The following is an 18,150-nucleotide window of genomic DNA, read 5'->3' on the forward strand; positions in this document are numbered from 1 at the left end:
ATGCTACTGGCAGAACTGTGTTAAGAAGGATATACGACTGACAATGAATGACTCGGGATGGTGAACATCTTGTGTAAAGGTGTCAGGTTGCAGATTGCAAGACAAAGGCAGCGAGCTTTTTTCAAAAGGTGTGGTACAAAAGGGGTCGTGGGCTGTCATGTGCCGTCAGTTTGAGTGACGTAGTAAAAGGCTTCAGAAAAAACAGATGGCGAACACAAGAAAAGAGGAAAATGAAAAGAGAAATAGGAAAGAACAGATGCAGACTGACAGAGAGGGGTAAGGTGCATGTCAACCTCCAACATGTGGTTTAGCTTTGTGTGCGTATGTGTGTGTGTCTGCAGGCTGTAAGGTGTAGGTGATGCCTCAGTCCCCTGGGCAGGATCAACAGATGGGCCACTTCATCACTGACTCATGAGACAGGTGACAGCATGCACCCTGGTACCACCTGCTTGTGAACACATGCACTTTTTCTTCTTTTTCTTTCTTTTTAGTGAAAGCGATTCTGTTTTCACATCCAACAATATATTAGGTTACGCTTAAATATTGACGATGCCAGGGATATTAAACCGTGGGCCACATCCAGCCCACAGTATAAACAAGTTTAACTACAAATTTAATCCCTGACACATTTTAATATATGAAAAAAAAAATCAATTTCACACAACGTCTGTTTTTTAAAAATTTCTAAATGGAAAAAAAATGTTGCTTTGAGCTTTAATTGTGAGGAATAAATGTGTGACATGACAAAAAAGAATCTGTTAGCTCATTGCACAGACCGTCCTGTCATTGTATAATCTCTTTTTCTTTCTTTCTTTATTTCTGTGAACATTTTTTTTCATCATTTATCTATTATGAGGTTACTTTGGTGAGAGGTCTTCATCAGCAGGAAAAGCTCTAAAACTTTAAATTTTAGACTTATTTATAAACTTATTGTAAACTGTATTTTTATCAGATGTTCAGTGGGCCAGACTAGACTATTTGGTGGGTTGATTTTTGCCCCCGGGCCTTATGTTTGACATCCTTGTACCAATCTATCCAGTGGTTTTTAAAGGAGGTGCCGATGTGGATTTGATTGATACTCAGCTATTTGATTATGTTTCCTCACATTCACAACCCTATTAAAAATACTTTACGCTACATTTTCAAACATAATGATATCAAATTTGCAATTTGACTGTATAACGCAACAGGCTGTCTCACTGATGCACAAAACAAAACATTTCCTTCAAAGGGTTGCCATGTTTTAGAATAAATGGAGCCTCTATTGCTTACACTGTTAAGTGCATTTGATAATCTGCGATGCACTATTAAATGCAAATGCATTTAATAGTGCATCGCAGACTACAGCCTCTAAACTGACCATAACAATGATTCCACAGCTGTCCTAAACATTTAGACTCTGTTTACTGTAAATGTGTGTGATCATATTATTTTGTGAAACACGCAAACGCTCCGCACACTGAGTTAAGTGAAATCCAAACCCTGTAAACACTCGCTCTAATGCGCCAATTGGGCACATACCAAACGAAAACATGCTTCTGTTTTATTTCTATTCGGGATGCTGCTCGCTCAAAACGCTACCAATCGGTTGACCCCCCATGACACGTGCAAAACACAGTCACTCACACACATGCTGAGACATAAACACACACCAGTGGTCACTGGAGGTTGAGAAAACACACTCAGATGTAAACAAGAAGATTAGAAAAAAAATGCACCGGTGCTCTGCTATCAGATGGACATCCAAGTACACAAACACACAAAGCAAATGGAAGGCTTTTAATCGCTCTGTAACATGAGAAAGTTCGGGCTGCTGAAGCAGCGTGTATATCGAAATCCATCCTATCAAACTGTTAATAAAACCATGTCTGGGCACCCAATTATATTCAAATCTGGTGCAAACAAGTAAATCAATGACTTGGTGTTTGTCATTGTTGTGTCTGTTTTGTACAATATGCATTATGTATGAGCATAATTTTCACTAACACTTGCCTGGAATGACAACTCAACCCCGTCTGTCAGTTGCAGACTTATCGCCCCTTGTGATAAGTGAAACTCAAACAGTTTTCATGTCTTGCCAGGAAAGTCGACTTTCTGGCAGAAAATGAGGCTGAAGAAGCCGATATCTCAAAGTTAATTTTGAAGCTTTCGGCTGCGACACATATCTCGGCTCTGCGCGCGTGCTCGTCTGTGCACTTACGTCCTGGGGGACCTGGATGAAGGCGAAGGTATACTCGGTGGCCTGTACTGGCAGGGTCCTTGTGCTGAAGGCCGGAGGTATGGGAGCCAGACGGGTGGATGACACAACTTCCCTCTGAATATGAAAGAAGGACAAAAATAACAATCAATACAAAACAGATTCATTACAAGCTGGAGTTTGTTTTATTTCCATTTTTTAAGAAAATAGGTCAGTTACAGCATCAGTGAAGCCTCAATGGTAAAGTAAAGATTTTATACCTTAAACTGTTCATGAGTTTCACATTTTGAGATAGTGAACTGTTACCTATATGACCCACACACAAAAAACATAGCTTGTTATCATTGTCTGCTTATTAATTTCTGGCATTCCAGCCCCCATCCATCCCATCCATCCATTCGCTTCCGCTTATCCTTTTCAGGGTCGCGGGGGGTGCTGGAGCCTATCCCAGCTGTCATAGGGCGAGAGGCGGGGTACACCCTGGACAGGTCGCCAGTCTGTCGCAGGGCCAACACACAGGGACAGACAACCATTCGCACTCACATTCACTCGCACATTCACACCTATTTGAATTATCCAATTAACCTATCCCCACAAGCTGCATGTCTCTGGACGGTGGGAGGAAGCTGGAGTACCCGGAGGGAACCCACGCAAACACGGGGAGAACATGCAAACTCCACACAGAAAGACCCCGGCCTGATGGTGGAATTGAACTCAAGACCTTCTTCCGTGCCACCGTGCTGCCGTTCCAGCCCCCATCTCTCAAATAATATTGTATCAATTGTGCCATCTGTACATTGCAGGTCTTAATGCTCAATTCCGATTTTTTGATCAAATCCGATTTTTTTTGTCTGCTTGTTCACACTACAAATAAAATGCGACAGCAAACGCGCTCTAGTGCGAACCCTCAAAGCGGCCCGCATGCGCAAAAGAAGACGTCACACACAACGCGCTCTGTTTAGACCCAGAGCAAACAATATTGTTTGACTGATGGCCCTTAATATGAAGACTTCAGACTTTACGTTTCCCAATTTTTTGCTTTAAGTTATTTTGTTATTTACATAATAATGTAAATAACCTAATAATTATCCCTATTGCTGTTTTAGAGAGGAGCGGTGCTTCGAAGGATAGTTGCAGATTTCTGTCAGAATCTGCAGATTATACAGTACAAATAAAATGTTCACGTTTCTCCAACGTTGTCTTCCCAACAGTTTCACTGACATCTACGGTGGATGGCCAGGAAGTGTTCGCAATGTCTTATCTGGTGCTTCTCCAGAGGTGATAATTGGCGTCTGTCTTGTGTCAGTGACGTAAAAGACGGATTTAATGCGACTTGACCGTTCAAACAGCAGTCGCTTTCTAAAGCATCAGATATGTATCGGATTCAGTACCACATACGAAAGTGACCCAGATCGGATTTGAAAATATTGGATTTGTGCTTTTCATACTGTCATACCATGATTGGATATGGGTCGCATAGGGTCAAAAAAATCGGATTTGATGCGCTTTCGCCTACAGTCTGAACGTAGCCTAAACTAGATTTGCTCTCTAGTTTAGCTACGAGCTAAGAGTAAAGAAAGCAATACATGTCAAATTGATTGTCACCAACAAATGCTTCCAACACCAAATCACAAAAATGAAAGAAAGTACCAAAGGCTTGTAAAGCCCATCTTTAAAGTGCCTATGACAGGCATTTCAGGTTGGATTCATTTGTTTTGCACTGACATTACATGGGACCTGTTGTATTCATTCCCAAAACCAGATTTTCTATTCTTGAACTCGACTGTAAGCTACTATATAGTGGAGTATTGTAAAACAAGCCATTTTACCTCTGTTCCCCTTGCCTTTAAACCAGCTTTCCTCTAATTGGCTAGCCTTCAGAAACAAAAGGTTTGAAGAGTGGGTCGGTGGGGCCAGAGCTGTGCGTGGGAGATCTTTATTAAGTGCATTTGGTCTCACTGACATCATCCAAAGCAAAAAGTAATAATACGTTGTCTGAAGCCTGAGGTTTTTGCTCACAGTGACTGCTTGTAGATTATTTAAAAACTTTGGCCATGTTTAATATGAACATCCACTAATGTAACAATACATCTATGACAGAAAGCAAGTACAATAGGTCCCCTTTAAAATGTCACAGAAAAGTCCATAAAAACAACAGTTTTATGCATGTTCACAATACCGTTGTTGTTAGTTCAGTGCTGTGCTTTGACTTGGATGGCTCTTAACTTCCTACATCTAAATGAAAGTAAAACTGAAGTCATTGTGTTTGGGCTTCCTAAAGACCCCAACCTTTCCTTTGATTTTATGGGACCCCTAACTTCCAAATGTACTTCCTCCATTAAGAGCCTCGGTGTTACTTTTGACAGTGCTTTTAAATTTGATAAACAAATCAGCTCCGTAGTCAAGGGATCTTTTTATCATCTACGGATTTTAGCTAAAGTCAAGTCCTACCTGTGCAGGAACGATCTAGAAAGGGTGGTCCATGCTTTTATTACATCACGGCTGGACTACTGTAACTCCCTTTATGCTGGTTTAGATCGTTCCTGTCTGCATCGCCTCCAACTGGTGCAGAACGCTGCTGCTCGCATGCTGACCGGCTCCAAAAAGAGAGACCACATCACTCCGGTCCTCTGCTCTCTCCACTGGCTCCCAGTTGCTTTTAGGATTGATTTTAAAATTTTACTGCTGGTTTTAAGGTTCTTAATGGTACTGCACCTCCTTACCTGGCAGAGCTTCTTAGCATTTACCGCCCCAGGAGATCTTTGAGGTCAGCAGACCTGATGCTTTTAGATGTTCCCAGGTACAGATTAAAGACTAGGGGAGAGAGGGCTTTTGCTGTGGCTGCACCCAGACTGTGGAACAGTTTACCTCCTCACATCAGATTCTCCACAAGCCTAGGAACTTTTAAAACTGCTCTTAAAACTCACCTCTTCTCATTGGCTTTTAGCAAGGTTTAACTTACTGTTTTAACTTATTGTTTTTATCAGTGAGGTGTTTTATGTACTTGTGTTTTATTGTATTTTATATTTGTATTTTATTGTACAGCACTTTGGTCAGCCTTGGTTGTTTTTAAATGTGCTTTATAAATAAACTTGACTTGACTTGACTTGGCTCCCAGATCTTTTTAAAAAATGTATAAAAATTAAAAGTATGCACTGTATGTCAATGTTATGAAGCAATAAACTTGATATATCAACACAGGTAGGGCACACGTGAGCAATAACCAATCACACTGCGGTGGAAAGTCAGACAAATATGGCCGTTAGAAGTGGGGAGTTAATTTAATGACCCCCATATCTTAGGCTAATGTGTTCACTGGTCTGTACAGTCTAGACAGAGAAAACCTTGAACATTTATTATGGCTAAAACGTTAAGATTTATCGCCGCCATATTCAGGTTTGACAGCACTTTGAACGCGGGCTTTAAAAATGAAATGCCAAAAGCGTTCTGCTGTGTTTTCTAATGATCACATAATAATTCAGGTACTGACCTGTTCCCGAGCGAGGTTGCAACATTATCAACTAATAGCCTGAGCCATAAAAATCAAGGCCAGATTGACCCAAACTGAAATGACGCAAAACTACAAAGAATGAGGTACATAGCAGCTTGATTCTTTTCCCCCTTTCTGTGTGCCGGGTCAGCCTCGGAGAATCACACTTTCAGCAACATGCCAGGATGCATCACATCTGCCAACCAAACCTCGATGTGTCCCCTGCTCTGAGGTCAGTCACACACTGTGCCGCTCCACTGCATCATGGGAAAACTCCGCAGGGTGGTCGCGGGGGTGGGGGTTGGCTGAATGAGCCACTTGGTGGTATGGTGATGCGAAAGCATGTGTACGCACGTGGGCAGAGACGCAATTGTAACGCGTATGTGAGGATGTAGTGCCTTCGTCATCACGGAGTCACTGAATGAGAATCCTCAGAGAGGGGGGCAGCTCTGTTTTTGTCATAGTTACAGAATGAATAAAAGCAGTCTGCTTCAATCACATCAAAAGAAAAACTCCAGCTGAATAAATATGGGAACAAGCAAACAACTGGTGACTGAATAGATGGATAATAATGGAAAAAAATCCCTCTTCAGTTACTAAACTCCTTCTGGCTCTTGGGTTTGGCCAGGAAAAAGCACTGCTACTGTGCATATGTTTTGAGCCCTGAACACCAGCACTTTGTTTTATATTCGAATGATGACAATCCATCATTAAGGGACAAAGACAAGAACGTACACACACGCACGCAGTCAGTCAAATTCATTGTCACAAAGTTACTCACGTTGCCATAGTCAATGTAGAAGACATGGACCTTTGCCGGTGACTCAACTTTCTCCACTCTGGCTCTGTACCTGTAACAGCAAAAAAAATAAAAATAATAATTGAGAGAGAGACAGAGGGAAGGGGTAGCGGGGAGCAGAGAGAGAGAGAGAGTATACAGCACAGGGGAAACAGATGAAGACAGAGGGCACAAGAGGAAAAGGAGATGAGTAAATGATTCTGTGCTTATTTCCCTGGGGAGAATGTGTTGGAGGATCTGTCTGTTGTGATCGGAGGAGTGGAAGAGGAGGTGGGGTGAGGTGGGACAAAGGGGATCTATCAGGACATAGCAGGGCTGTGAGAATTGCACAGGGGGCTCCATGCAATAAAAGAGAGAAATTTAAACCTATTTTTGCCTTGTAGCAAATAACGTCAGTGCATTAGTGCTAATCAAAAAACCCAGCAGTTTCACTTTGTAACGGTTATATTTTCAAGCGTATCCGACAATTCGAATGAAAATAAACTTGTTATTACAAGGACATACTAATCAGGGTTAAATTAAAGGGGGAAAAAACCCTGAAAACAAAACAACAAAATGCCTCAACAGTGGCTAAATCCTTCCTGTGAATTCATACAGACGCAACATAAGAACTTCTTTTCCCTCACGATTGTGTCGTTTCATCTGACCATCGCTGACTCTTAACTTTAACAAATGAGCGTGAGGAAGAAAAATTAGCTGCACACCAAGGACAGCAGGAAAAAGTCAAATAATTAGGCCCACATGGGCAAAGACAGAAACGAGAGCACAAAGTTAAAACTGAATAAGTGATTAACAGGAAGACAACAAAGAACAGGAATGAGAAGAGCAAAAGACAAAGTGACGAGTGACTAATGAACAGTTTTTCTTATTCGCTCTTTTTTCCCCATTCACTTTGACTCTGTGGTATTCCGAGAGGCCTTGTAAGGCGACAAATTTCTATTATTACTCCCCGAATGAAGGACGTTTGCAGAATACTTCGATATGGATACAGAGAACAATGAATGTAATTAGCTTGCTGATAAATAATAGAAAATGACAAAGATATCAGATATTTTCCACCTAAAGGGGGGTTCCTGACAGACTTTTTTCCACAAAAAACAGGTTAAAGAAGTGAAAGGTTTACAGCAGATGGTTTGCTATAAATTTGAGCCCTGCCCTGAAAAAACAGGACAGGAAGATGGAAGGAGGGATGGAAGAATGAAAGGACAGCACCTGGGTTGGGGGAACATTTGGTTTTTAATCAGTTTCGTGGTCTTTTTTCACCGTCACCTTCTTGACAGACTCCCTCTCCCTCCCTCGATCACTGTGACTTCTATCTGTCCCATAACCATCTGTAAACTACGAACATCCAGTGAGGAGATGATGAAGAGGTGTGTATGTGAGCTACTGTCAAGCTACTGCTGATTCTGAAGGGCCAAAGCAGTGGCATTGAACTAATTACACCCTGTGGGTGTCTGCAGTCGACACAGGCTTAAATAGAGACAAGGTAAAAATGAAATGTCAGGTGTTCCTGTGAGGGAAATAACTACAGTGTGCAAGCACATATTGTACCTCACAAAAATGTATAAAATAAATGTTTCGTTTCGAGTTTCTTCCCTCAGCTGATAAATCACACGCCACCATCAAGTTCTTTTTTTCTTCCCTCGGGGCATCTGTTGATACCGAGTATTGTGGTAAAATCCATCAATAAGTTGGCCATCCATTGTATTATGTGATGACACTGATGAAGAAACCAGATACCATCAATCACATCAGCTGACACCTGATCCACGTAATAAGGTCAGTGTCACTCCTGACCGGTGCTGTCAAAATTGGGTGATTATTCATTGAGAAAAGAAAACCTGCACAGATCGAACTATTTATACATGCACTGCATCATTTATATCACTGCCTAGAAAACTGAATGTAAATTTTTTTTTATAATACTGAAGAACAGCAGCTAATAACCCTTGTGTCAAAAGAGAGAGACGTCTTAATCCTTCCTGTTTGTCATAAGATGACCTGACAATGTTGAGAAGGTTGCTATGAGGCTGCTAACATCAGAGGAACTATAACGCATGCTCACCATTCACCATCAGCAAACTTGGCTATGCAGTAGTCTCCCCGGCGTGGAGAGTAGGATCCTTCCACTGGTGGCTGGGCGGCGATTTCTGCTCTCATGGTCTCCATCAGATTCTCCAGCTGACTTCCTGATAGGAAATACATGTGAGATAACAGGTGAGGACTGGAGTTCAACTTACAATTCCAAATGGAATTTGAGTTTTCTTCAAATCATACTCATTACATGCCAGTGGCCAGTTTTTAACATTGTTGTGGTTTCAATCTTTTCTCCATTTGCATTTCACCTGACTAAAAATGGGACTTTCCACTCTTGATGCAGCAGCAGTTAAAAATATGTAACATCTGTGTGTAAAATGGACCTAAAATGCATTAAAATCCTATACAGAGGTGCCTGTGATTCCTCCCTTCAGCTGCTGGCAGTATGTGACTGATGGAGGGTGGATCCTGAGGCAGCGGCAGAAAATGAACACGTGTATCTTACCCCATGCAGGGCTCCTAAATAATTGTATGAATATAAATGAAATCAAGTCTGGCGCAGCTTTGTGAGGCATTATGATGCTTCTTGTGAGAGTGAGTATTTTCCTATCGGCTTGTTTATTCCCTTCATAACTGAATGGTGCAACTTCTAATAATCATTTTCCTTTTTGTTATGAATAAATTAAAAGCATTCCTGCATGCTCGAGTACAATAAGATACTTCAGTTCAAATTAAATTAAATCACTGCTTTAGAGAATGTACTTTATGCCTTGATTCAAATAGACAGACACAATAGGTGTGCTCAAAATGTTCTGAAAACACATAAGACTTTCAGAAATCTTGACCTCTGACCTTGACCTTGAGGTTACCAAAATTCAAACTTCCCTGAGATTTCTAGCAGAACAGATTCTGTATGACACAGAAAAATAGATGGTATGAATTTGAAAATTGTACGTTGGCTTGTTCTCGAATTATCGCATTCACAAACTTGGGTGTCTGTGCCGCCTGCCTGGCATGACGACGACGACAATACCGCATCAGCCTTTTTACATTTGAGGAAAACAATCTGATTATGGTGGGTTCTAGTCTGCCATCCTATGCTCTGAATGCACTGAAAAAGCAGGAATTCTTTTGGCCTTTCAAATGCAATCTTTGCTTCCACTTCTTCAAAATGAAAATCAAGTTGAAGGATAGCCCTTTTTTGACATATTAGAGGTGAATCACAGAGGCAGAAGTGCAAGGGGACATGACTTCTACTGAGAGATCTAAAAATAATAGCCACGCTGAAACCCGTCCAGAGGTGCAAAAGACGATGACCTTGAATGTAAGATTAGTCAAATTTAAATCAGGCTTAATTTTTCAACACTTAAGCACGACTGGTGGCTCAGTGGGAAAAAAAACCCCCAAACAAAAACAAAACATTAACGCCTTCAACCCCAAAACAACCTGCTTCTCTTGTTATGCCTTGACTCTGTTAGAGAAACAGAATTTTAAATTAAGCAAGCCAGCTCTCCCAGTGGGTCTTTATGGCCTATCAAGCCATTATATCATGCGAGGGAGACCTATTATGGTGGATTCAAGGCGAGAATGGGGCTGTCGATATGGCGGGAGCTTGAGAAATCAGATTATGAGTCAGGGCTTCATCCAATGACTGCAGTAAGTGGCAGCGTGATTTGCACCCATCAGTTGCAATTGGGGAGCTGATTGTGAACACCACTAAGTATGTGCATCTCCAAGAGAGCCACTTTTCTGGTGTTTGTGTATTATGTACAGTATATTTATTTGTGTACTGCAGAGCATGTTTACACACGCATGTCTATTAGTGTTCGCAAGTGGCTGTGCGTCTTGTGTGTAGAGCTGTATGAAGAGTGTGGAAGCAATTACAGCAGCTAGTTTAGTAAAGTGGCCCATATAAATTTCCATGGTGGTATTTTTAGAGGCCATTTTCACTGATCTACCACCTGGAGGGGGTTTGTGGGCAGGAGCGCCAGAATCATGTGCAATGGAGCATCTTTAAAAACATAAATTCATACAATGGGAAAGGAAACTGAGGCAAAAACAAAATTGCATTACACATACAGCACTGTGAAAATGTTGGAGGTTATTCAAGGAAAGCAGAGATGCTTTCGAAAATACTGCAAATAGCTTCCTTTCCTCCCCCCAATAAAATCATGTAGTAAGCGGTAAACATAACAGTCATATCAATATTTTGTGTGACAATACTGCATCTACGCATACACTTACTCCCAGTCTTACAATAGCAGATCCGGATATTTTTAAACCGCATGGATAGAAGAACTTAGCATGTCAGTCTTGGGTAAAAACCCAATTTCTCACCTTGTGCATGTGTACTTTTATTTTACAGTATAACTGGGGTATTACAAAAACATGTTTTCTCCCACTAACCCGTTTTCTTGTGTGAAAATAAATGCAGTCAGCGTGTGCATGTATCTGCTTGCAAAATTAGTAGGTGCTGCTTATGCATGTTACTATCAAACAGCTTGGAGGCAGGCACTGCACGCACCTTTTTTAATTTTTCTAATTTTTTTTTTTACTTATGTACTGCTGCTGTGAGTTGTCATTAACACCTAAAATTATTTATGCTTGTGGAGAACAAGAAAACACAAATAATGATGCTGTTTTTCCCACGGTTATCTGTGCCGAGACAGGCAGGCAAGCTGCAAACAACAGCAGACAGGGAACCTTCATTTGCATGCTGTCAAACCTGGAGAAAAACACCAACGAGGGATACAAAGGCATTGTGGGAGTGTGTAAGAAAAGTTGGGAGCTCAGTTTGATTGTGAGGAGGGGGGAGGCGGCGGTCAAGGTGGGGGTGTCCGACACATCACTAGCCACCCACTGGTACAGCAATTGCTAATGAATGCAGCAGAGAAGGTGGGGAAGAAGCATCAACACACCAAACAGACCCATCCTCAGCATTTTGTAGAGAAAGCAGTTTTTAGAAAACACATCAGATGAATTGCTTTCTAAACAACTTGCATCATATGGACCAAACACGCACGCACGCACACAGGCGGGGTGGTTGCATCATTATACTCCAGCTTTACCACTGTGGCTTGGTGCAGAATAGCTAATATTGCAGTGGACTACAGCTTCCACAGTCAGCCACCTCCTTGATTTATTAAGCAAATTAAAAAAGTTAGTGCGTGCCTTCCTTCTCAATGCGAATGTGTGTGCATTTAATTGAAAATGCTTTATTGATGTAAATGGTATTTACAATACCAAGCAACAGAATGGATTATTTACAGTTTGAACTGGAAGCTGAAGCTTATGAGACCACCATATCACAGATTTGTGATTTTATGCATGAGCATAATTATGCAGACTTCCTAAACAAATCTCACTCTGCAGGTGGGCCTTTTAGTGCCCATCACCTTTATTTCCTCTTGTACACTGCTGTTTGGTACAGTTTGAGCTAAGGGTTCTATTTTCCCTGATGTTTGGAAGAAGAAGAAAATTAACATATTTACCTCCTGATTCTTATCCCCAAGAAAGAGAATAATGAAGAATATAATACATCCTTATTTACCAGATGCATTTTCTTGCATCACAGTTGAGCTTCAGAACTTTCTTATCTCAGTCTCAACCTGATAGAGTTGCAAACTGACACCTACAGAGCACTCAATAATGTTCATTTCCACATCTGCAGACTGCAAGGTGTGTTCAATTTAGTATGCAGTGTGGGACTCACGCATTATCATTATTCCGTGTTGGGATTTGAAGGTCTAATTAGGAGTACAGAATTCTTGGATCTCAGATCAGAAACACTCCATCCATATGTCCAGGTTTAAGTCTATGCTTGTCCATAGAAGAACATCAGTGTACTGTCAAGGTGCAAATCGCAACACCAATAATAACAAAAGCAACAACAACAACAAAATGCACATGGAAATAAGGTGGATGTGCAAGGAATTACACACAAATACCTACGATTAAGTCTCCTCTGACTGCAATCAGTGTGGAAGAAAGCTAAAATGAACTTCACAAACTGCAGGTGAGCACTGACAGAAGTAATTTGCCATCTGGGGTGGATTGAATAAAAGCTTACGCAAGTGCGGAAATTGTGAATGAATAGGAAGAGTCGCATTAGCATGGAAGGACAGCGAGGAAACGCTGCATTACAGCACAAGATTCCCATTTTACGTTGGCATGAAGACAACTAAATATCTGCGTGCAGATTGGGTAAACCATGTCAAGCGTGAGTGCTCATTTTGCGTTGAATAGAGAGCCAAAGTGATGATCTAAAAAGCAGCCAAACCACTGACTGTGTCTTATGGCGGCCAATTTCTTTCTGTCTTCATCTCTTTATTCATCTGTTGTTTTTTTTCCACCCCCCTCCCTCGTTCTGTAATTTGTTTATTCACCGTTATGGATGCAGCTGTTTGCAAATCATATATAATTACATTTTGAATGCCCACAGAATAGCGAGGGAACAATTAGGCTTTAAAACAAGAAAACAACCAAAAAGGTGAGCGAAAAAGAGAGAGGGGAGAGAGACTGACATGTTACAGGTTAGTTATGATCATATTTTATTCTTTTGTGGCACACGGTGTGTGAACAAAGGCGAGGGAAAACAAAAGCCAGTAAAAACAGCAAATCAAGTGCCCTTTCACTACGCATCCCAAGGCTCCACTGAATTCTATTAAGCTGTTTACAAAAGGCATTAAACCCACACAACGGTAAATAATCACAATATGAAAGGAGCTCAGGCCAGGAGAGCAATGGCTATCTATGAAAGCCTTCCAATTTCCTGGTTTATAAGAATGACAAAATTAGGAGTCAAAGCAGAGAGCATCTATGAAAAGATAACTGCCAGGGAAATAACTGACTGGAGAAGATCCAGACACATAAACCTAGCTACAGCTCAGTCAGATTTATAAAAGCATGGATGGGAAGATCTAGAGGAGACACACAATTACCCCAAAAGCCTTTTTTTCCCCTCAGCATTCTGTTTTTTTTTTTACATCAGAATTCTCGCTCATGTTGAAAATGCTGCAGAACCTTTGTTGTGCCCCCTGCCTGGCTAGTCAAAGACTGTGGATACATGGATGGTACATCATCTACCATCTGAGAGATTCACAAACACTGAACGGAGCTTAGTTTGCGGTGTTAAATATGCATGAGGTTTGGACAGGCTTCATCCTCTCGGGGTAGAGGAATGGCTGTGTTTCAGGACATGCGAGCAACAATTTCAAGGTAAAAAGGCAGCAATGACAAACAACAAAACACAGCCTCAGTATACAGCGTACTGGCTTGGGAGGCCTGCAGTGAGAGCAAGCACACAAAGCTGTTATGAGATTATTGGCCCCCGTGTTTGGTCAACAAAGAACCTGTAAGGCAATCACCTGCAGACAGTGTGCAAAAGAAAGGCAAAATAGGAAAAAGACCATTTAATCCCCTTCCTGGCTGATCTTTAAAATATTCTGAGCATCTGCAGCATGTCGAAGGAGGTCAAGCTAGAAAAACAAATGATCGCCCCACCTGACAACTGCTGCTCCACTCCCTCTAGAACGGGATATGGATTATGTCTTGCGATACTCCACCAGCAATAACTCTCTTCCATTTTTCACTTCCTGACAGTCTGGAGTAGTTTTTTTTTTTTTTGAACGGCAAATTACCATTTCTGTAATTGGAAAAGCCATCACTGAGAGAGAAAGCATCTGTGGCTCTCTTTTTGCATCAGTCTCTTCTGTTCTTCTCTCTACCACCTGTCGAGTCTCATTGACTGCAGCTAATGCCTGGATTTGATTGTGGGGAGTTTATATAAGAAGGTCCTTATTCCCCAAATGTGCACATATTTGCACATTTTTGCCCACATTTGGTAGAGTTGATGAGATCCAGATTTAGACCTGCAAGTGGCTCACCACTGTGAAAAGTCCCATTCTGCCATTCGGCTTTAGGTAATCAACCTCGAAGTTGACATTCGTGCAAATCGTGCTTACTATGAGTGTGAACAAACATGCTTATTTTCCACCTGAAAAGCAAATGCACCCCACCTCAAACCGACAGGTGAGCTGACCTTTTAGAAGCTAAGTTGCGCATCTGATTTAATAATGAATGCCTTGGGAGGCGGAAGATCATCTTGGCGGGACTTGACCTCTAAATATTGCATCTGCTGCACTGGCAGGGAGCTGGAAAAGTGAAAAACAAGCCGCATCGGGTGCTTCTTCTCCTGCAACTTTCATTCCCTAGCTTGGTTACTTTGTTCAGTTTATGGTCGAATTGGATTACAACAAGGCCTTGTACACACTTCAGCTGAATTAAATATTAGACATAAAAAGGGAGGAGAACAGCGATACAGTGGCCACAGAAATACCTACTTTTCTTTTTTCAGAGTATGGTCCATTTTGTTTTAATGGCAAAACTCTAATTAGACTGAATTTAAAATTAAAGCTAGCATTGTATTGGAAACAAGTAGCTTAAGCTCAAACATAGTTGTAGTCACATACACTTAGTATAATTATAAAATCATTTACTTTGTAATTTTATTGAACCAAAAAAAGGTTTACTACAATCATTAATATACCCATCACAGTAATGCCTGAAAGTTGTTATTTTCCACTGCTAAATTTCTGCAATTTCTCTACTTCAAACTTTAATAAGACTGTTCAACAGAGAACTCATGCTTAACCAAAAAGACTTTGTTAAATCAAATGCTTTGGGGGGGAAAAACCCAAACAAACAGTATGATAACGCACTGGCACAGAAGTTAATTATCTTAACCCCTGGCTGACTCTGGCCCACAGTGTTAAAATTAGACATTTCATCCAAAACACACACAAAAATGTGACAACCGTTTTCAGTGCACTCTTGCCTCTTTTTTTTTTTTTAGTAAGCTGTACTCTGTAGAGTAATCCTCACTTGGCTGCCTTGACATGACATCTAATTATGAGGCCACTCACCCTAATTCATATGAAACTGAAGCTATAGTAATTCTTATGTTCTCTTATTGAAATCAACACAGTGAATAAAAAGGGAACTAGCCAAAAAAAATCTACTTGAACTAAAAAAAGCAATGGAAAAAATAAATTGAACCTAAATTGTAAAAATAATGAAATTCCATTTCAAAAAGCAGGAAAGGACTTGGTCTGAAGTCCAGCCAGACAGTGTTGTTCTGCCTGCATTGCTCCAACAGTAGCTGGGTCCAGCATCATTAGGTGATGAACAGCTGCTGTGTGTAAAAGGTAGAAGTGTGAATAATGTGGACGGAGTGGCACCTGGTTGGGGGGAATGACTCCACTCATTATGAGGCTGTATGCGTGCCAGGAAACAAGCGGTAGACAGGATGTACCGCCAACCGCGCTGCAGCTGAGGCTTGGGGTGAGCAGAAAATGTGTGTTTGTCGGTTGGGGCCAGGCCTAGCAGCCCAGTACCGTGGATGTGACAAGTGTGTTAAGGCCAAATCAGGGGGAGGTCACTAGCTAGGCAGTGACAAGTCTTTTGCCCAGTAACACAATCTGTGGCTTGGGAAAACCAATGCAGTAATGAGTAATAGTGATATTAAACAGTGTGTCACAGATTAAACATCTATTCTACACAAGTTTACAAGACAGAATAAATGGTGTTGTGGCAGCTGTAAGCTGTATGTTCAGGTAGATCCCAGCTTATATAAGCACTGATTTGAAATAACTGTACGCTTCCTGGAACGTCACCTGCAACTTGACAGCCCCTAAAACTGAGCTCTGTCTCTCCAACACTGCAGTGAAGCATGTGCAAATTTTTGACAGATCATCAGAACTGTCAGCTCTGCTGGATAAAACTCAAGTCAGCTTGCACTTTGTAAAAGGATACAGGTGGAAGACCCAGGTACAGAGTTTCTCCTTCTACCCAGTTCACAAAATCTAAGGCGGAGAACCTGATGACATCAAGTATGATGAGGATTTCACTCTCCCTGCTGCACAGGCATCATGGTCAGTGGCAGTCCCATCAGTAAGCCGCTGTCTTTCCCAACACCCCATGAAGCCCGCCCACATGTAGTAGTGTAGCTGGGCCTCTATTTGAGTGTGGTTTGGAGAGATGAGACATTTCTGGAATAAACCGTTTGCCACAAAGTTACTGTCAAAGGCTTTAGGGCTGGTTATGATTGTAGCCTCGTCCATTAAAAAACCTCAGTGTGGTTACCGTTCCTTCAGCTTACCAACCTGAGCTGTTTAAGGTGATCTGTCTCCTGTCAGAGAACTGCTCCAAGTCTGGCCAACTGATATGAGCCGATTCATCCACCGAGATGTAAAGAACCCAGACTGGCCCAGTGTGCCACAATAAGCGAGATCTAGCTAGAAATGCCACACTTAGATGGACAGCTTCAGCTCTCTGGGTACCATAGTGCTGATATAGTGTTTGAGAGATGGCGTCATTTCATTGCAGTGCTCTGTTTTAGATGTGTTATGCATCCTACACCATTTGCTATATAGTGGTAAAACATTTTTCACTGCCGATGTGCGTTTGGCTTCAATTTTGGCTGGGCAAGTGGGCTTTGGAAACATGCCAATTGGTCAGCATAGGCTTATGAGAAGGTTTATAAAGGAAGCCCATCAGCTGCACCCTGCTTTTAAGCCTCTAGCATGCCTCCTGCAATTTGCCCATCATTTCAGAGGCTCTCAGGGCTCCTTTGAAGTGTTCTGACTTGAAGGCACATTCTCTCAAAATTATCTTTTTCGCTGGCTTTCTCAGAAGCAAAAAGGATGTGTGAACTACATGTTGTATCTGCCATAGTTCCTGTTTGAAGTTTTTGAATCACTATAGCTACAGTTAGCCTGCTTATATATGCCCCACTCTTGGGGGGTACTGGCTTTTCTCCCCAGCTGTTTGTTGATGAGAGTAGCTTAATTCACTTTGTTATGTACAGCCTTTGTGCATCCAGTTGGATTGGAAAGAAAAGAAAAGAAAAGGAGAAAAAGGGAAAGCAGCTCTTTGTTTCCCAGGTTCCCACTCATTGAGGGAAGCTTCTTACCTTACATTGGTCAACACAATGGGTGGTGGAGGCTATTATGTTGGCACATTACTGCCAAGGACTGAAGTCTCCTACACGCGCAATGCCCCAGACGTGCAGCTAGTGTATGGGCCCCTTTTCTGTGAAGGATATCTAAGCAGCTGCTGACTGGCCATGGCTACAGATGTTTATTAGGATCTACCAGCTGGATATGCCTGCTCCTTGGAACACTCAGTCCTTAGTATGGGCACTTAAGGTCTCATTTATGCCACTGTTTTGGTAGGGTGCATTATAAACCTGAGCAGAGCTTTTTAGATCCATGTCTACATCTCCACTTAGTGTCAAAAATACATGCAACAACCAGTAACGTGTGCATTTTCTGCTCATGTTTGTGTTTTTATTGCTTCTTTAGTTTTGCCACTGACAGAAGTCATATCATGAAAAGGTCTTTGCAATGTAGTGAGTGATAGAAACACTTAAAAATGTCTACTTCTGTCACCACCTTGGTTATGCACATTTGGCTTATTGGAGACCAGCATACAAATATGTCTTTGTAGTCTTTGTATTGCTTGAAATCACATCAGTTCCTCTCACTGTGAAAGCTATATGAATGACAACAATGTAACCAACTTTCCTAGGCTGTAGTGTTTTGGTCAGGTAGATTTTCTGTAAACAAG

The 18,150-nt window shown here is 41.5% G+C and overlaps 1 protein-coding gene and 1 long non-coding RNA gene across 2 annotated transcripts in view; both read right to left on the reverse strand.

Moving 5' to 3' along the window:
- Positions 1 to 18,150, reverse strand: part of snd1 (staphylococcal nuclease and tudor domain containing 1) — a 177,884-nt gene that overhangs the window by 19,107 nt on the left and 140,627 nt on the right. Inside the window, exons 19-21 of the mRNA XM_085137231.1 lie at positions 8,552 to 8,675; positions 6,469 to 6,538; positions 2,201 to 2,314 (exon numbers count right to left, since the gene is read on the reverse strand). Of these exons, the coding sequence (XP_084993357.1) occupies positions 2,201 to 2,314; positions 6,469 to 6,538; positions 8,552 to 8,675 (308 nt within the window). The remainder of the gene's footprint in view (positions 1 to 2,200; positions 2,315 to 6,468; positions 6,539 to 8,551; positions 8,676 to 18,150) is intronic.
- On the reverse strand, positions 3,066 to 6,462 carry LOC146499511 (uncharacterized). The gene is made up of 2 exons (XR_014870087.1): positions 5,295 to 6,462; positions 3,066 to 4,395 (listed from the first exon to the last, which is right to left on the reverse strand). It is a non-coding gene; the product is annotated as an uncharacterized LOC146499511 (long non-coding RNA).

Source organism: Neolamprologus multifasciatus, chromosome 17 (genome assembly GCF_963576455.1).
Source record: "Neolamprologus multifasciatus chromosome 17, fNeoMul1.2, whole genome shotgun sequence".
NCBI lineage: Eukaryota > Metazoa > Chordata > Actinopteri > Cichliformes > Cichlidae > Neolamprologus > Neolamprologus multifasciatus.